The sequence below is a fragment of the Heterocephalus glaber genome, unplaced genomic scaffold, assembly GCF_053883595.1.
Source record: "Heterocephalus glaber isolate CG9 unplaced genomic scaffold, H.glaber_assembly_v1.0 deba00001662, whole genome shotgun sequence".
NCBI lineage: Eukaryota > Metazoa > Chordata > Mammalia > Rodentia > Bathyergidae > Heterocephalus > Heterocephalus glaber.
Window position 1 is genome coordinate 13,704,026 of NW_028258403.1, and position 21,398 is coordinate 13,725,423.

At 34.8% G+C, this 21,398-nt stretch overlaps 1 protein-coding gene across 13 annotated transcripts in view; it reads left to right on the forward strand.

Annotated features, from left to right (window-relative positions):
* Akap6 (A-kinase anchoring protein 6) overlaps nucleotides 1–21,398 on the forward strand; it is a 642,973-nt gene that overhangs the window by 502,507 nt on the left and 119,068 nt on the right. For all 13 annotated transcript variants that reach the window (XM_087197081.1, XM_087197084.1, XM_087197080.1 and 10 more), the window contains one exon: nucleotides 2,641–2,761. In XM_087197081.1, coding sequence (XP_087053207.1) covers nucleotides 2,641–2,761 — 121 coding nt within the window. The remainder of the gene's footprint in view (nucleotides 1–2,640; nucleotides 2,762–21,398) is intronic.

A 21,398-nucleotide genomic window follows, 5' to 3' on the forward strand; every position in this document is an offset into this window, starting at 1 on the left:
AGTACTAGCTCAGATTTCACATATATGCTGGAAGTTCTTGCTAATCAGAGTGTGGTTCATGGACCAACAGCTTTGCCAACACTTATTACAAATGCAGAACTTTGAGCCCCTCCTTTCCCCCTACTGAATCCATACCTTCATTTTTTTTTATCTCTTTTAAATTTTTTCTTTCAGATTTTTATTTTTATTAGTACATGTCTGCAGTACATACTAATGATATTCATCATTGGGAGTTGGTACATGTACATAACACATCTTAATTCTTTTTACTTCTTCTTCCCCACCCCTCCCTTCCCCTTTCCTCCATCTGTTGGTCCCCTTCCCATTTGCAAAAGATCTATCTCTCTGTTTCCTATTTATCTTTCATCTTGCTCTTTAATTATTTATGCTTTGTGTTTTTCATATAAGAAAAAGCCTGCAATTTACGCTTGTGTGTCTGATTTAGTTCACGTAACATTATGGTCTCAAGGTGCATTCATTTTCCTACAAATGACTTAGAATTATCCATCTTTATTGCAGAGTAGTGTTCTGTTGTGTAATAATGCATTTTCTTTATCCATTCATCTGTTGATGGACATATAGGCCTCTTTCAAGATTCAGCTATTATGAGTTGTGCTGCTATAAACACGGCTATGCATGTTTCACTGTAATATGATGTCTTTCACCCTCTGGGGGGAATACTCAGAAAGGGACTAACTGGGAAAATGGAATTTTTAGTTTTAGTTTTTTGAATAATCTCCACATTGATTTCCATAATAGTTGTACTCGTTTATATTCCCACCAACAAATGTAGAAGGGTTCCTTTTTCCCCACAGCTCCCTCAGCATTTGTTATTAATTGATTTCTTGATGGTAGCCATTGTTTCTGGAGTTAGATGAAATCTCCTTGTGGCTTTAATTTACATTTCTCTGATGCCAGAGATATTGAATATTTTTCATGTATTTATTGGCCATTTGTACTTCAGAGAAGTATCTATTCATTTTAGTTGCCCATTTTTGATTAGGTCTTTTGTTTTCAGTGGGTGTAATGTTTTGTGTTCTTCATATATTCTAGATATTAGTCCTCTTTCTGAGGAGTACCTGACAAAACCATTCTTCATTTCTATAAAAAATGCTATGTTGGGGCCGGGGATTTAGCTCAGTGGTTCTGGTCCCTGCCTCACAAGCGCAAGGTCTCAAATTCCAACCCCAGTACCAAAAAAATGCTATATATGTAAGTTTGGAAAATCACTGTTTTATGCCACCATAGCCTTATTGCAAGTTTCGACTACATCAAATGTACCTGTCACTGGCATTCAGTAAACACTTATTAATCAATTCCAAGTTAGCCAGTGATGGCACTTGACTTTGGGTGCTTATGTTCCTAATCAATGATCTTTATAAATATGGTAAAGTAATTAAAATAGTTCCAGATCTAGTTTCCCTATCACCAGGCACACTTTAAATATTTTTGACAGATCTATTAAGATTAAATTATGTTATTAAAACTGGAAATTCATTTTTTTGGAGACTTGTCTAATATATAGAGACACGAACAAGGTAGTAATAAAATACTCAGATGATAAATCTTGATTCATACCAAAGGCTCCTGTCTCATTAGTAATGATAGGGTTTTGCTCAATTAGAGTTTGGCAACACTGTAGTATTTCTTTCAGAGGGCCAAAGTCATAGTTTTTCATCTGCACTTTCATTTTCTGATCACAGTGTTTTAGAAGAATCTGGGCTTTACTTATTCACCAGGCTTTCAATAGAGAATCACATTAATCCTTTTAAGCTCCTTATTCTAATGATTTATTTTGTTGAAAACCATAGTGATCCTCCTTTGAATTTTAATGATTGCTGGCTTTTCAAAGATTCATTGTTTTGACTTCCTGTCCTTACCTTTGTTTCCTACATGTCTGTGGGGAACACCTGTCTAATACTGGATCTGCCACTGGTTCTCACTGGCTTACCAGAGTCACTCAAGCCTATCTCTGAGTGTTAAGCTGAAATGCTGGCTACTCATCCATAAAAATAAATGTAAGATATATGTTCTCAAGATAGGCAGATAGACAGCAGAGGGGCAGATAAATGATTGAGTCATTTTCCAGTGAAAATAATATTTTGGACCTGATAGTATGTTGTTATCATCACATAAAATTATGTAAAGTAATTTTTTATCACAAATCTATTGAGATACAGTGTCTATGCAATATCTTATAGATGAGAAAGCAGTTCAAATTTTGAAGGTGCTGCTTTTACCCAAAATTCTGGACCATAAAACTGTCAAGAGATCATTGATCCTCCATTTCTCAATGTGTTAAATGGCAGTGTTGTTTTCCAAGGACATAGTCGTAGTCATTTTGTTCAAGTGCTGCAAATCTTCAGAAAGAATTAGCAGGTGGAAATAGCCGTGACATGTCTCAGATGTGAGCATTGGAATTATATGTTATATTTTCAAAATCTAGGAGGTGGCTATGTGATACAGCCTTGTGTTCTGTTTTACCTACTGTGTAACTACACACGGAAAGAATTTTTCCCTTCTCTTTTTTACAGGTATTGCCTAGGAACATCATGGGTTTTCAAGAATATATTATTCTAATATGAGATTTTAACAGCTACACTGTATTTATGCATAATACATTTTGTGCCTTATCTGCAGGCTTCTGGACTTTGATTCAGACTACCAGGAGCTCTGGGATTGGCTGATTGACATGGAGTCCCTTGTGATGGACAGCCACGACCTGATGATGTCAGAGGAGCAGCAGCAGCATCTTTACAAGGTTAGAGCTACCCTTCCTGCCTTTACCTTACTGTGGAAGATCTGATTAGCCTGACAAGTCTCTCTCAGGATATCTTTGCTTTCATTGTATGTATCATGGTGTCTATTAGAATTCTCTTCCCTGTCCCCAAACTCATTTCCATCCCTTGTGTGCTGACAGGCTGCACCGACATCATAATTGCAAGAAAGTTCCCTTTATCACATTCTATTTGGTGTAATTCTATAGAAGGACAAAGATTTATCTTCAAGATGAATAGCAATAAATGAAACTGCATTAATAAATAGACTGAAGCAAAATGAAGGATAAATGGACTGGTAACATTTAACAAAATGTGTTTTGATTGGAGCCCTCAGGTAGAATCCATCCACCCCTCAGATCCTCACAGAGAAAAAAGAAATTTGCCTTCAGCTTGGCTTTCTGCTGCCAGGGTACAGGGCTTGTTCAATTTAATGTTTATTAGTGATACATAGAGGAGACATTGTCATATTAAGTCAATACATTTTCATACAATTTAGGAAAACTGGCTTGGAACTCACATATTGATTGCAGACAATCCATCTGATAACTCTCTATATTGTTTTCCATGTCCGTTAATTCACCCTTAGCCTAGTCTGTTTTACCAATTCTACTTTGCCTTAGAAGTTCTTACAAAACCATGTGACTTTGACTGAAAAAAATGGTTGCAAGATTCACAGTGCCTCAAAAAGCTGTTGGGGAGGGAAAAGGGACTTTCTACTGAAATACCAGACTGCAGTAAATCTTTCTCATTTAGGCAATTTTTATTGGAGTAATTCTGACAGTTGTCATCCTTGAATTGCTTTGAACATATGGCATATTTCAAAGAGCAGATTGTGAATCATAAAAAATAAAATTAATAACTAACCATAGAATCAGCAATAGTATAATGACAGGAAACAACTACCCTCTAGCTTTTAAAAATTTCTTATAGGATAAGAAGTACATTCAAGGTCAAATAAAAGTTGTCTTTCTTTTTCAATTTTACCATTTTAAATTATGTTTATTAACAAATTATTTTAACTTTTGCCTCCCCTAAAGAAAGATGTTTATTAGTTTGGTTGACCATAGTGTCCCTTGGGAATCATTTTAGTTAAGAAAAGATATAAACTCCCCAGGGACTCAGCAAATGGGGACGTTTTACTCTCTAAAGAATTCTGACTACATTGATCCAGGTTGTTGACTATTAGCTGTTTCCTGTGTAGATAGCTGTCCACATTAGCAACAAACCTATCCAGTGTACTATCTGGCATGATGTATTATTAGAGAAATGGTCTCAAACTAATCTAACTAAAGGTAGATGATTTCACATTTCATGTCAAGTTCAAGAATCACGTATGAAAAATTCTTATAAATCTGTATGAATTTAGATACAAAAATATTTTCTTTTTAAGCTGTTATCTCAAAATTTATTATGCTCATGATGCCAAATAACACTTCTTTTCTCTAGTACATTTTGTGTTTTGCACATAAGCCACTATTTTTTTCCTGAAACAGTGCTGTTCTTTGTCAAAATCACATCCATATAATTTACATCACAATTAATAGGAAATCATTAAACAAAAAGTGCAGTCTTCTTTTTCTTGTGGTTTCCTTGTAAGTGCTTTGCCTGAGAATTCCCATTTTGGCATATTGAAGGCCATTATTCCACCCACTCAGTACTTCTGTGTTATAGTATTTTTCCAAACATTTTCCATACTGTGCTTTTTATTCATGACTCATATCCTGTCATCCCCTTCTGCTTTTTGGTGCTTAAGGAGACTAGCACTAACTTTGCATTTAGCTTATAAGCAAAATTAAAGATTGAGTTAAAAACTGAGGGCCAATATTACATAACTGTAAGGTCCTTCTCTATGTGAGCCCCCAAGTTGTTCCAGAGGTTTGGAAACCTCCAAAGCAATCCTGAGGATACTAAGGAGTTGTTTAGAAAGTAGGGTCGGCCCAGGGATTTAGCTCAGTGGTTCCGGCACCTGCCTCGAAAGCCCAAGGTCCCGAGTTCGATCCCCGGCACAAAAAAAAAAAAAAAAAAAAAAAAGAAAAGAAAGAAAGTAGGGTGGCTCCTGAATTAGTAAAACAGATGAGGAGAATTAATTCAGGTCTTCCCCAAGAATCCCCAGGGATTCTCAGGTTAGGTCAACATTTTCAATATCCCATTCTTCTATTCTAATCTGTTTTTCCTGGAACCTGCTAAACTGATGACTTGGGTGTGAGATTTATAACCTATTGATCAGAGACCTTTGAAGAAATAAGGCTTTCATTTGTTCCACATGACTTCCTCGGCTCTAAATACCATTTGAGACTGACTACCTTAATCATCTTTATCTTTATATTTGTTGTCCCCAAAAGATATTAATGCCTTATAAACCTTTATTATTAAAATCACCATTGATGTTTGGGGCAAGCAACTTTGTATTAGTTTGCAGGACCATCCCTTGTACTACAGAATGTTTGTTGTTTATATTTCCCAGTCATTGTGGCCCCTCAACAGGACCCCCAACCCATTTCACAGGATTTCCAGTCCACCGTAACCTATCTACATTATCTACAGATATCTATAGATATCTATGTCTATATTATCTACATTTCTTAAAACATTATTAATAATAAGACAAATTCCTTCCACTTGTATTTTATACACGTATACTCTATACATAGTTGATATTGACCTAATAGTTGAATTACAAAATTAAGGAGCAGGGAGTGCAGCTCAGTGGTAGAGCACTTGGCTAACATGTACAAGGCTCTGAGTTCAATCTTCAGCATGCACACATTTACACACACAGACAATTATGGATGGAAATGATGCTCACGATACCTGGCATAAATAAAAAGGATAAAGATGAAAGTTTTCAGGAAATCTTCATATGAATGATGGTAAAATCTCATGAAACTATAGGCCAGGACTGAATCATCATTCTGCTACCACAGCCTTTGAAACCTTCATTCTTCTCTCTTGGGTGGTTTTCTGTATTTCATCATTCAACTCCTTTCCTGACAAGGATCATTATGCCTAGCCCAATATTTATGCATTTGTACAATCCTAAATTGATCCTGAAGGTATACATTTGGAAATGTCAAATTAGAGAAAACCTAGTAAGATTTTCTAGTAGTCAGAAAGTGTGAGCCTTATTTATCATTTTCAGTATTAAAAGGTATTTTCCAGACTCTGTCTATCTACTTTTATATTCCGATCTCTGTTAGAAAATTACCTAGCATTACCTCCTGGATATGGAACTGCACTAGACTATACATTTAGCAGATCTTCTCAGTAGTATACCTGTTGTGGTATTCGGTTATCCAAACTAGCAAAATACACAGAAACCATATAAAGGAAAAGAATTGCATTTAATAGAGAAAGAATATATTGATATAATCTGACCCAATTTACTTCAATAAGCTGTAAAATTCATTTTATGTTTAAACTATTTCTTGTTATTTTTCAGATTGTTAGAGACAGAAGGCTGTTTTCTTTCTAATTAATTTTAAACTACAGGGGTTTGAGAGAAAACAAATTCTTACTAAAAATTAACCTTCCCTTAAAAGATTTTCTGCCTTCTTTTGAGATAGTGAACTATAGTTCCAGTGTCTTCCATGCTCCACTCCACCTCTCAACAGGAACCTTCTCTACCTATTTTCTAATAAGTGTTGGCAGGATCATCAGCCTAGAAAATGCAAGCATCATACTTTCTCTTTTTTCTTCAAACTGAGAATCTCCTCCAAGGAGAATTTACCCCCACTCTCTTACATTCTTTCTCTTCATTCTTTCTACCTTCCTAAGTAGGACAGTTTAATTTGTCAAAAGTAACCACTGTGATTTTGAAAGTTCAGCTCCTATTTGGACTAGAGTTGCAAGCCAGAATTCACAATCACAGGGAGCTGTCACTCTGCTGGTCTGCATGTGCATTAACTATTAATGGAGAAATATTTAAAACTCACTTGCAACAGAAAGGCTCCATTTTTTTTTCATTTATATGGATCAAAGGTAGAATTACTCTTGAGCTCAGGAAAGCTCAGTCACCTCCACCCCCATACTAGAAATTTTATAGACTGAGTGACCTGGAAGTATTTCAACTCAAGCTGTTGTTGTTGCTACTGTACTGTCCCCGGCCCCGCAATCACAGCTGACTTTGTAGTGCTTTAAGGGCCTGCACTGTCAGGGGCTCCTTACCTATGCACAGAGTACTTCCAGGTCTGTGCTACTCACAGAGCACAGATTGCAGAGCCCCTGATGAACTTAGGTTCATGTGGGATTCCAGGGTCCAAGGGTTAATTCAAGGACCCCATTCAGAAATTGTTGTCTGGTAATTATTGTTTTCAGATAGCATAATACTCACTAAAACATCACATGTATGGATTTGTTCCTTGAGTGAATGCCTTAGCTGCTCCTTATCTATAAAATGTTAGGTAATATGATTTCTAAATCGTTAAAAATAACTCTCCCAGCTTAAAAATAATATAAGTACCAACTTCAACTAAGATATTTATAGTTTCAGAAAATTTACACTGAAATGTAAATTTTATTTTAAGGTTTAGTTACACATATGGTTCTGCATTTTATGGGGAAAATACAAGTTTTCTGTATCTTTATACATTGATATAAGTATTATTCAAACATGTCCTGTATGTAAAAGGAAAAGGAGCTTTTATTTTGCATAACATAGTTGTTGTTGAACATATTAATCACAATTTTTACCTTGCTGTGAATTTCAGGTTGTTTATAAGATTACTTATAAAAATAATAAAAATATTTTAAAAATACATCCAGGTACAGTGGCTCATTCTGGTAGTCCAGCTACTTGGGTGGATGAGGCATGAGGATCACTTGAGCCCAGTGGTTTGAAGCTAGCAACATAGCAAGACCCTATCTCACAAAAAATTTTAAAACATAAATAAAAATCAGAACTGCAAAAAATATACAGAGATTAAACACTACTTATGTGAAAGAGTTACATGCCCGCACATAGATAGTAAAGTCTTATGCAGAATAGTTAATATAAATGATCTCAAAATTTTTTTTTAGTTACCTGGTGGTAAAAGCAAAGAAGAAAATGTGCTCAGTTGTATAATTTACATTTTTTATGAGAAAAAGCATAATACCGCCTTTAAAGGAATTAAGTTTTTTATACTTTGATATGAAAACATTTTCTTCTGTTTTTATATTTAAAGGCTTACAATAGTATGTTGACAAATTTGAACACAGTATCTCTTATAATTAAATTTGTAAACAGAATAGCAAGTGAACTAATTATTTTTCTCTGACTCTATTGTAGGTAATGTTTAGAGACTTTGAGCATAGCTGTCACCAAAAGGTGATGCCTTTCAGTGATGATTTGGCCAAATGGGTAAAATAGGGTATCAATATATGTTGGAAAAGAAGAGAATGTTAGAAAAATAGGAAAGAAATGTAAGCTTTGAAAAGGAAGAAAACATTAAGGCCAAGTGGAAAGAGATTAATAAAGGATAGATAGATGGAGACAAGGGGATAGATCTCTTGCAAAAAGGGAGGGGTCCAAGAAACTAAGGGTAAGGGGTGAGGTGGAAGGAAAAGGGAAATAAACAGAATAAAGATATACTATGGGCAGGAACCCAATAACCCTGATAAATGTAAACATTATATGCTATAAACATGAGCTAAGATTAATATCAACATGAATGAAAAAATGGGGAAAGGGGGATTAGAAGAGGAGGGAGGGAGAGAGAAGGGAAGAAGAAGAGGTTTAAAAAAAGAAACAAGTTGTATTATGTACATGTACCCACACCCTAAGATGACTATAAACTGCTGCAGGTACTTCAAACATACTAATAATAAAAAACAAAAAAGAAGAAAACAGTTAAGATTAGTTAATTCAAAGTTAAATCAAGCCAAAAAAAAGTACAGAGTAAATAAAAACAATGAGTAGATGGATGAGCAGATTAAAAAAATGCTAAAAAGCCAAACACAAATTTTAAAGACTAAGCAATAAAAGACAAAGTGACCTAGAAATGGTTAGCAGAGAAAGGGGGAAACTTTAACAGAGCAAAGGAGGATGGGAAAATATTACTATAGAGGATTTGGATTGCATTAAAAGGTAAGCATTATGATTTTTAGAAGAAACATGTATGGAATAGGATTAGCTATTCCAAGGAATAAGAAAAGAAGATCAATGGGACATAGTTGACTTATTTTGTAACTGCCAAAATAATGTTGTCATAACTGTGAATTCATAATAGAAAACAGATTGATCATACTATGCCTATATTTTATAAATTCACAAATTTCAACCCTCTGGAATACAGAGCTTTCAGTTTCTTCTAGATTATATTGATCTAAATAATTTCAGATGTGGCTAGATACTCAACTTGAACTCGTAAAAATGTAATATTTGTCTGCTTATGGTTCAAGTCATAGTAGCTAGGCTTAAAATGGAAAAAATCAGGCCAGGGATTTAGCTTAGTGGTGCCACCACCTGCCTTGCAAGCACAAGGTCCCTAGCTCCATCCCTGGTACAACACCCCCCCCCCAAAAAAAGAAAAAAATTCATTAATTTAAATATTTTCATATATTGGTATATAGAAGAGAAATAAACATCAAAATATTAGATCCTGTTTAGCAGGCCTTATACTGAAATTTTAGTACTAAGTTTTGCACCTCTACCTTGATAGTTCAAAATGAAATAAATTACTAGTTATTGTAGCTGCCAAGATAAAAATGTACCAGAGGGACGGAGATTTAGCTCAGTGGTTCTGGTGCCTGCTGCACAAGCGCAAGGTCCCAAGTTTGATCCCCGGTACCAAAAAAATTAAATAAATAAATAAATAAAAATGTACCAGATACATTAGGCACAAGAACTTAATGATAATTTTTTACTTCTTTCCCAGTAGATTAATTGTATAGCCTAATTGTATGTTAGATTAAAACTCCATTAAGATAAGAAGAATATGCTTAAAATCATTATAATATTTCTTCAAACATTATCTAATAACATTATCTAATAGTTTTAAAAGTGATCAGAGTGAAAACCTAAGCTGTGTCTACTCCTATCTAGAAATGAGTTTGTTGTTCCATTTTTGTTAAAATTCAAAATGTCCTTAGATTAACTGTCATTAATTTGAGCTTTGATGAATCACTATTTGGTATGAATACTTGAATATATTTTTTTCTGTTTTTTTTTTAAAAATTTGATAGAAGGCAAAATCCCATCCTGAAAACGTTTAGGAAAATAAAAGTAGATGATTGTGGTTTCTGAACAATACATGAAACATTGTTTGTGCTGGAGCCTATAATTCCCATTTGAATCACTTTTTTTAAAGGGAAGGGGAAGATGTTAAGAGAATAGGATGCCAAAAAAGTAGTTGGCTATGTTTGTGGAGGGGCAAGGAAGGCAAATCCCACCAGCAGTTTTTGTGTCTAGCAAGTGAGCTACTGTCAGGAAGGTGCGTTGGCTCTCTGGGCTGGCTTCTGTGGCATTGTGCTGCTCCCTGTCTCCCTGGCCTGGCCAGCTCTGCCCTAGAGTGGATCAAACAAACCGTGGGGAAAGTTCCCCTCATTTGCATCACTTCTAGACAGCCCTGTCTTACTCTTTGCTGACAGGAAATCACTGTCTTTGTCACCTTTTCTCAGGGCCCTCCTTTTGGCAGAGATGGCCCATGTGACCACGCTTAATCACAACAACAGGGCTGGCTCAGGACTCAATGACATATTTTCCTCAGTACTTAAATAAATGGGGTAGAGGAGTCAGTAGGAAATGACTACATTAATTTTAGAGTGAAAAGATAATTAACACTTGAAGGACTAATGCTACAACCTGTGGAATTATTATTGAAATTAGTTAATTTATCAAAAACTTATGAAAATCATCTGCCTTACTGCAACTGCTTAAAAAATAAACTTTGAATAGTATGAATTGGACATGTTGGAGAAAGAGTGGAAAGAAGGCAGAAAGAGAGAGTGTTTGGGTGGAGGGAGGGGAGAAGGGAGGAGAAAAGCAGAGAGGGAAATCATAGCAGGCATTAGCTCTGTTTGAAAAAGCAATTTAAATGGGCTAAAATTCAACATTTGGGACTGAAGGCTGGAACATGTAAAATGCTTACTTAGATGATATGAATAGGACACTGGCAAACAAAAGCAGCAGTGTGCTCCTAGAAAACTGTGCTTAAAGGAGTTTCCTTGGCAACAGAAATGCAGTTCCAAAAGTAGGCAGAACTTTCCTCAGAAAACATACTATTAATAACAACCTTCCGGAACAACTTGGAACAATTTGACAACTTGGTAATAATAATGCCAAGTGTTCTGCAAATTAGTCTAACGCATAACAGTCATATTTCTCTTGCCTGTACTTCCACTGGACCCTGCCTAGAACTCATTGCTTTTCACTGGTACAAAAGCGAGAAAGTGAAAAACATTTTTAAACGCTATCATGAAAATGGAAACCAAAGGAAATGCTAGTGACCAATAATTGTATTTAACCTTTGGGAACCTACCAAGAGATCTTCATTGATGAGATGAGTTTATTCCAATAAAAAGGACTGTGTTTAATAGCTCAGCCTCCTGGAACAAAACTTGGTAGAGAGTTAACAGCCTGAGACATGCTGTGATGTGACGCACATCTGAGGTTATTGATTATATAAATATAATACTTTGCTAAGTATGTGTTAAGTGTTATTTTTTAAAGCATCATTTCTTGTCAGCACAGAGAATAAACTAACCTTGAGTAAACTTGGCCAATGGGAATCATTTGAATTCTCCTGAAGGCTATCCATTTGCCAGCCAAGAGAAGTAGAATGTTGCCCTCCTCTGACCTTTTTTGAATCCTTGGATCTAAAGGTTAAAAGTAATCAATATCTCATTGTGCTTCTTGGATTCAAAGTAATAAGTAATAACCATCACATTAAAATCCAAATGATTACAAATTGCATTTAAATGAGTTGACCTGTTAAGGAGATTTTATCAATTGTAATCAGGATAATCATTAGAGTTTGCTAGTAAAATTTTAGATTAAATTGCAAAAAATTTCAACCTTTAACTTTTTGAAAAATTTTAATTAAATGGGAATGATCATTGATTCTTCCTATGTTAAGTTGAGAGCTTTGGCTTTAACCCTAGATATTTGTAGATTTCCATCTGATCTCTATACAGTAAGTTAAAGAAACATTTAAATTCCTAATAAAGGGCATTTGGTTCAATGTCATCTTTGGCTCTTGAAGTATTCAATATCATGTATGTATTTCAAGCCAGTAACATAACATAAATATCCTTCACATATTTTTAGCATTATCTGTTTTTAATTTACTTATTTTGTAGTTCTATTCAGGCTAATCAAGTTTGAAGCTAGAAAAAAATTGTATGATGAATAATTAAACTTTATAATTTTGATATAAATTGGGAGTTATTTATGTTGTTTAAAAGTAGAGTACAGTACCAAAGTTTAAAGATGAAAACCAAGTATTTTCATTGACAATCAAGTATTGATATAAAAAGGATAAATATTGCCCTTAGTGTTCCATGTAATTACATCACAAAAGCGTTGGTTAGTGTAACTATAAACATAAGTAAATATATTAAGTATATATGGTCTTGAGTCCAAATATCTTATATTTATTATTCATTCTAGTTTTTATAATTTATTAGAATATCACAGAGGGTTTTCTAAAGCAGTAATCTAGGCCTATAATCTAGAAAAGTCCTAGTGCCTGTTAAGAATAGATGCTAAGCACTGAGAGGATAAGCTTAACCATAGTTCATATATAAATTTATCAACTTTCTTCTTTTTTTGTCCTTATCTCATAACCAGTCTAACTGTAGAAAGAAAGAAATTAGAAGATTGTGAAATCCAAAAGATTTCAGTTTTGGAATATTAGAAATTCCTCATCTCACCTATACCCATTATTAAATGTCCATGCTTCCTTAAATCTTATCCTTAAGATTCATTTCTTTTTTTTCATTAAGTTTATTGGTACATTTTAGGTATACAATACAGTTAATTCATCATTGGGATCTTGTACCTTTACATGATGTATCTTGGTTCTTATTATTTCCTCATTCCCCTACCCTCCCTTCACCCCCTTCAGCCTTCCCTATTTACAAAGACTTTATTTCCATTTTTTCCTTTTCTCATAAAAGAACACACTCTATTGGATGCTGATACTCTGTGGGAGTGTGGTGAGGTTGGTGAATTATATTGGATTAAATGCCAATCTTAGCATCTAATTTAGATGTATGGGTACCAGGAGGGAAAGTAGTTTAAGAGAAAAAAAATCCAGCAAAGGAAACAAGAACAAATGTTGTCTACTTAACCATTTGATTAAAAGGGAGATGTGTTCATGTGTATGTGTGTGTGTGTGTGTGTGTGTGTGTCTTAGTTAATGTTCAGAATGATCCTAGATTATTTTCCCTATTTCATAAACTCTGAACCTAAAACACAGAGAAGTTAAATGGCTACCCTAAAAGACAGAAATAGTTTCTCAGTTATGATGCAGTGGTGGTGAACCTATGGCAGATGTGCCACAGTGGACTATTTGTTATCACTGAAAGCTCTAAAAAGTTCACCATTACTAGTACTGAGATAATAAATCCCCCCAAATCTCAGAGTATTAAAACTACAATGATTTATTTCTCTTCCCTCCTACATGTCCATCACAGTTTGACTAATGGCTGTGCTTGGCATTATCTTCACTCCATAACTCAGACTTGCACAGTAGCTACCTCCTTAAATATTTTCTCTCTATGGCAAAGAGTAAAAGGAACTCTGAAAGTTCTGGCCATTAAACTTTGCACTGGGAGGAAATACATTCCACTTCTACTCAAAATCATTGACCAGAATTAATCACATGGCCCCAAGCAATTTCAAAGAGTATGGAGAAATGCAGCCCTACCATGTGCTTTAGAGGTTGACAGTTAGAAATATTTGTTGAGCCACACCAGTAACTACCACAAGAACTAACTAAATAAGTCCAGGTTTGAACCCAATATGGGTAAGTCTAATGCCTATAGTCTTTCTCTCACATGCTGCTTTTTTACTCACTGCTACTCTATATCCTCTTCTCTACAACAGGTAGAATTCATAAAAGAGTATTTTTCTGTCTTTTACACAAGCTTTTTGTGATAACATAGAGAATCCTAAGTATTATATGATACATTTACAAAGAAAACATGACAAACTTGGGTTGGCTCTTTAGCAGTCCCCAGGCTGTCCTATGGAAGCCCTCAAACTTTCTTAAGCACCTTACCACCCTGGGGAAATGTTGCCATGTTGGGTCTCACAGGGGCCTCCTATATTCTTTCAGATTCAAGAAAGCTAAGGCTGAAAGTATTTATCCTTTTTGGGGAGGTGCCCTAAAGGCAGGGTTGCCCTAGGAGGATTCAATCTCATGGATCCTGTTATTACCAAAAGAGGATGCTGAAGAAGCGTCCCCATGGAGAGATACTCCATAGGAATATCATTTGCAGAAAAACCATTTGCCACTCCCGTCAAGGAAGCAGTTTCACTTCTCAGAAACAAGGGCACTCCTGAGCATATTTTTAATAATATGGGAGTTTGTGAAGCTCATACATTCTTAAACGAGGCATTTCTGTGACACTCTGTCCCTAATGAGGCACGCTGGGGTAAGCTAGGAGGCAAGAGTGGTGTTCCTGCTGAACCTTAATTCATCTACATAAGACACAAAATACATACTCACATGCACACACACACACACACACACACACACACACACACACACAGGGGGATTTCTTTTTCTGAAGTTAGGAAAGAGCCAACCAGGCTAATACTCTTAATGTTTTTGGGTCAGTTTCAATTTTTACCTCTAGGTAAGAGGTCTAGCTTTTCTCCAGAAGACGATATATATATATATTCCTGAAACGCATCTGAACTTAACTATTTCAAATGCTTTCCTAAGTAGTTGATCCCATATGTTCATTTGCATAAAGAAAATTTATTATTTGTGATATCCCCCTTGTCATTTTAGCCATTAAAAACTGAGGAGTTTGTGGAAGTACACACAAGCATGTTTATGTATACACATTTACATGTGTTCATATATGTGCACAAAGTATTAACTTGTTTAATTTTTTAAAAAATCTTTCATCAGAATTGAATTGGGATGAAGCCAGATTCCTTGGACCAGATATAGTGGTAGTCCCAAGACATTTAAATCATGCATATATAAATAACTATGAAAAATTCCTTCATATATGCCAAGTTTCAGTCTGGAGCACATTTCTATTATAAACGTTGGCATATTGGATTTTGCTACCATCATTACAATAGTGCTATCTCTTTCAGTATTGGCAAGTATCTCTCTGAGAAAGCACTCTCTGAGGATAATTAAGCCATTCGTACTTTTTCAATTAATTAAATATATATTTTTAAATAAAGATGATAGATTTGGACTTTGCAAGGCATATTTGAGAATCAGTGATTACGTTATTACACTCCTCACTCCAAGAAGGCAAGGCTCATGTTTGTATTGTTTATTGATAGTATCTCGAGCGCCTAGCTGAGTGCCTGTCACATAATAGAAAACCAAGTATATTTTGAAAGACATATTTCCAATAATGCTTATTTAATAATTAAACTCTGGATAATAGCTACGCTGCAATTTTATTGCTTTTCAAAAAAGTTGTATTTTCATACATCTGAGCACTCTGAGTATATAAGTCCATAAAACCAAATCTCTCTTTGACAAACCTAAATACAGTAAAAAGGCAATTCATGATACTCAGAGTGCTCAAATTTGACCAGGTCGATACCAGGGAGAAATAAAGAGAGGTAGGAAGAGGGCTCAGTGGCACCACACCTGCATTATAAGCACAAGGTCCTGAGTTTGATCCCTGATACCAAAAAAAAAAGAGTGGTAGGAAGAGAAAGAGGGAGAGAGGAAGGTGAGAATGAAGACATTCATGTCTGAGACATAACTGTACAACTAATTGCCATAATTCTATGGAAAATCTCTAACCTCTAAAATTGTAACATTCTCTTATGTTCTTGATTTTTAGACATATGTATGATTATTTTTATACATATGAGAATTATATTTAGCACACAAATGTGAGACCTAAAAATCAAACAATAGATATAGGTGGACATGAGCACTCCTTGAAAATGGTAGGTATAGGGCTGGGGATTTAGCTCAGTGGTGCTGCTGCCTGCCTTGCAAGTGCAAAGTCCTGAGTTCGATCCCCAGTACCAAAAAAAAAGGTAGGTATATCAGCACAAGTTGGTCTTGTGTCACAGTTGGCAGGAAAATTTATTGACACATTCATTGCAGAACATTAGACTTATTTTTAGGTGAGTATGAGCTTCTAAATATGTAATCAGAAAGTGGTGAGAAAAGCAATAAGGAATTTGGATTAGATCTAGCTCTTTAATCCAGGTCCATCATGAAATACGTGTGGGGTAGGGAGGAGCCTAAAAGAGTAGTTCATCTTTCCAAAGCTAATAAAAATGTGAAAACTTAAAAATTAAATTTCTTTGCTATAATGCCAGGAAAGGAATGAGACATGCTTTTAGAACTTCATACCATTTTTTCACTTAAAAATGTTCATACTATTCATAATTTTTCAAAAATTATGCTATTTATTATATTTTAATATGTATTTCATCCAGCCATTTATTATATATTTTTGTCTAGCAGTTATGAAATTTAATTATGTCAGCAATTCAGAAAAGTTTTTAAAATGTACCATTTAAAATTAGAATTTGAGCTGGGCATAGTGGTGCAAGCCTATAATTCCAGCACTCGGGAGACCGGGTCAGGAAGTTAGGCACAAGTTTAAGGCCAGCCTGGGACACATAGTGAGTTTAATGCTAGCCTGAACTACATAGAGAGACCCTATCTCAAAAAAAAAAAGAACTTGAGAAAAGTTTCCAATGGATTTTCTTCTTTGTCTCATTTATGTGCACTTGACTTCTTTTTGGGTTTACTGTCATCCCATTGAATTCTGTCCTCCCTCCTCAGTTTTCGTCAGCAGGGACACACTGTGATTTGAAAGTATGTCTGAAGAACATTCCTGTCTGTATGATTTTTCTGTCCCCTTCCTGTCTTCTGCCTGGTGGTGCTAAAGACCTATTCTGTAAAACACTGTTTGTCTTATTATAAACTATGAGGAAAAACTTCATGTTCACTAAAACTTAAGTATAAATAAATCTCTAAGGGTTGAGCTAATTGAAATCTTTTTGTACAACATGGAAATGTAGCAGAAGAAATCAAATTTGGCTAGTATTTTATAATCCATGTTTTGATGATAGGTTCACAATGCTCTATCCATTAAAGTTTGGGTTAGGAAAAGGAATAAAGTATAGAAACCATGTCAGAAGCCTTTACTGTTTACAAAAAGATTTAGGAATACCATGAGTAATACCAGAAGTCTCTTGTGACAGCCAGCTCTTCTGGGAGTTTTGCTCACTAAGCTCAGGAAATAGTTTAGAAAGTTGATTGGAACATAAATTTTTTTGTTTTGTTTGGAATTTTGGTTTGGTTTGATTTTTAACTGAGATGAATAATTGTGTTCCCTGTCTGTTGTACACACTGCTGCTCAGACTCGCGCCCTGCTGGAGCAGACAACTCCTCAGGGCTAGGTAATATTTTGCACTCAATACATATTTTCTGAATTGAATCAACTGCTTAATGACTATTGTTCTCCTGAATATTCCAAAATTAATCTCATAGAAATTATTGTATGATTATTTATTTCCACATAAAGTGAGAATTTCAGTGGAGTTTCAGGACTGCAAGTGACCTCAAAAGCACCTTCATTTCATTTCCTCTTTCAAGGATTGTTTTTTATCCATTCCAGTTAGACGACAATTTGTCCTCCATTAAAGGTCTTTCCAGAGGGAATTTCACAACCTCCCATTAAAATGTTTAACAACTCTCCCTGCACTGAAAGTCTTCTTATATCTAGTGTAAATCCCCTCTGTTGTTAGATTTAATTGTCAAATCAACCAGAATCCATGCTCCGTAATTAAACCTTTTCTCTGTTTTCTATGTAGTCAGCTTTCTCAAGCTTTTGCAGTTTTCTTTTCAAGTTAAAAAATACTTTAAATTGTTTCAGTTTTGTCTACACTCCATCTGAAATTATTTCCATCTTCTTTTGTAGGAGAGAATATGCTAATATTGAGAGACTCCTGGTAAATACATATATTTGAAGAGCATTAATAACTCCATGGAGTTCTCTACCAGATTTCTCAGCTCTCTTTTATTAGTGGTTAATAAAGGAGTTCACAGATGATTTAGAAGAAGAATGTGACCTGTCTGCAATGGTTAGACTTATAGTGTATACCTTAAAAAACTTTAAAAAGAAAAAAATGACATAAAAATTAATCCCCCCAAAATCATTTTCCCACTTAGGAACAGAACTGCTTTTTCTCCCAGTGGATGCATAATATATTATTTATGTAAAAGTGAGCATCCTGTTTTTGACTTAATTTCTACTTGGAGCGAGCACAATGTGACAGTTTCCTTGGCTTATTGGTTGTATATGTGACTATTTTTAATACATTACTTTTGTCTCTTTATCATGCCTTCTTACATCTGTTGTTATGAAAAATGACATAAAGTTTTTAAACATAAAAGAAGTGATAGAGGGGCCGGGGATTTGGCTCAGTGGTTCCGTCACCTGCCTCGAAAGCTCAAGGTCCCAAGTTCAATCCCTGGTACCACAAAAAAAAAAAAAAAAAGAAGAAGAAGAAGAAGTGATAGAAAAAGAGATGGTAAGAGACAAACATCATTTCAAGGTTTCAAGAGTACATGAGGTAGTGAAACAGGAGCAAAGTCACCATCAAGGGAAACTGAAAACAGCCTCTGTAAGATAAATGGGAAAGTGGGTCAGAACAAATGTGTTCAGTCTCAGAGAGAAAAAAATGATCACGAAGCTACACAAAGCAAATAATTTCTAAGTCAAAAGGAACTTAGTGCTTTCTTTACAAAATTTTTTTTAACATTTTAAGTTTCAGTTTGCAAACCTAGGAAAAAGGGATAAAAATACCATGAAAAGTTGTTAAGATATAGTAAGGTAGCACATGTGAAGGATTCACCTGGTGCTTGATAAATAAGATGTGCTTAATACATAATATGCAGTCACTTATTGACAAAGTATGGCCTGAAGGTCAAATCCAGCCCACAAACTATTTTTTAAATAAAGTTTTATAGGAAGATAGCTACACACTCATTTATTTAATTATGGCTGCTTTTACAGCAGGGTTGAGTAGTTTGAGCAATGATCATATATATATGACCAGCATACCCAAGCCATTTACTAGTTGGTACTATGCAGAAAAAGGTTGCTAATCCCTGGTATAAATAATAACTATTATAGCAACACTTTAGGAATACAGATTATTCTTTAGATTTGAATGATTTTCTAGTTCAATCTTCTGTCCACTATATTGCAATAATACTTGTTGAATATCATTCTTTTGCCCAGGGTTCTAATTTTCCTTTTGTAGCAACTCAAACTCGCTCCTTGTTTGCTTTTCAGTGCAATGTTAAATGGTTAATTGGCTCATTTCACCACCAGATGGCCTCCTATACTCTATTGAGCTTGTGGGACACAAGAGAAAATCAGGAAGTGGATCTAATACACTTATTTCAACTTTGGCTGCTACTGTGTTCTTACAGTACTTTACTGGTAGCTTGACTGCTCTGAAATCACACTACATTTCATATTTTGCCCTAAAACATAAATTTCCACTGACCTTTTAAGAAAATAAATTGTAGATCAGAGTTAGAAACAGTTAAAACAGTAAAAGTAAAACTTTTTAAACACATACTCACACATACACCAAAGTGGATTTTTAATAGAGAAGTTTGGTTGTTACTCTAGTATCTTTACCCTGACTCAATCCCACTCATGCATATACAGGATTATTTGATCTGGAAGCTTCCTTAGGAAAAGACAAAGGCCACTGGTGTTTAGATCTCCGTATATTAATCTCTCTAAAAGAGAATGAATGGACTTTATCTCAGTGCCCTAGTTTATATTTGATTCTATATATTCCTTTTTTATTTTTCTTTGAGCTTATTTTTCAGCTTCTCTGAAGACCAGTGTAGAGAAGCCATGTGATAAAGTGCTGGAGAAGGAGGCCAGATTTCCCTTGGGCAATGACTCTCATTTTTTCAGGTTTCATTGTCTTCATCTGTGAGGTGAGGGGGATGTAGTAAGTGGCTCTAAGAAATGTTTAAACTTCAACATTCTTTCTTTGGTGGAAAATATCAAAGATTGCTTCAATCAGTTATTGACTTTGCCTGTAAGCAATCTGACAATGTCAGAATTTTCAGAACACAATTTCAAAGACTAATAAACAATATTTTTTAAGCTATCATATGAAATGTAACTCATAATGTTACAATGTTTTTATTCATTTCAGGTAGTATCACAAATATATATTTTGTGAAACTTCTTAGACCCTTTCTACTTTACTTTTATTCTGTAACATAATTGTTCAATTGAATTCTCTACAGTAGCTTTTGCTAAGTTTATCATGAAGGCCGGCTTTCTCTTTGATGTCTTATTTTCCACACATCTTAATTTTCATGCATTTTCCTTGAGACAGATTTACCAAATGCTCCTCAATTATTTGCTTGGAATACAAGGATTACATGTCCATGTTACATGTCCATGTTACAAGGATTACACTTACATGTCCACTGAAAATCAGTCATTTCAAGTCAACCTATTCTTACCTTCTGCTTGTACTGCACAGTGCCTAGATCACTAGTTATATCAGAATTGTTACAGAGAATGTCATAACAAATAGTGTTAAAGGCATTTAGCTGCCTATGAGGAATGAACCTGCATGGTCCTTAAGGCATTTTAGTAAAGAACAGGCTCACTTAGATTTTTGTGTGGGTGTATGTTGTGAATAGTGCCGTAACAAACATGAGAGTGCAAATATCTCTTCAACATGCTGATTTCATTTCCTTTGGATATCCCCAGTAGTGGAATTGATGGATGATATGGCAGTTCTACTTTAATTTTTTGAGGTACCTACATAATGCTTTCCATAATGGATGCACTTGTTTATATCCCCATGACAGTGTGCAAGGTTCCCTGTTTTTTACATCTTGCCAACATTTATATTTTGTCTTTTTGATAATAACCATTCCAACTAGTGTGAAATGATTTCATTTGGTTTTGATTTTCATTTCCCTGATTAGTAATATTGAACATTGTTTTCATATACCTTTTGACTACTTGTTTGTCTTCTTTTAAAAAGAAGGGCTTTTATCCATTTTTAAGTCAGACTTTTGTATTTTTGTTATGGAGTTGAGTTTCTTATATGTTTTGGATATTAGCTCCTTGTCGGAAGTATAGTTTGCAAATATTTTCTCCCATTGTGTAGGTTGCTTATTCACTCTATTGTTTTGTTTGCTGTGCAGAAGTATTTTTAGCTTGATGTAATTCTAGTCTGATTTTGCTTTTGTTTTTTGAGGTTACAATATATACAAAAATCATTCCCTAAGCTTGTTTCCTATGTTCTCTAATAGTTACATAGCTTTGGGCCTTGTATTTAAATTCTTAATGCATTTTGAGTTATTTTTGTGTATTTCAGACATCCAGGTTATAACTTCATTCTTCTGTCTGTGGATATCCAATTTTCCAAACACCATTTATTGAAGAGACTCCCTTCCTACACTATGGTTT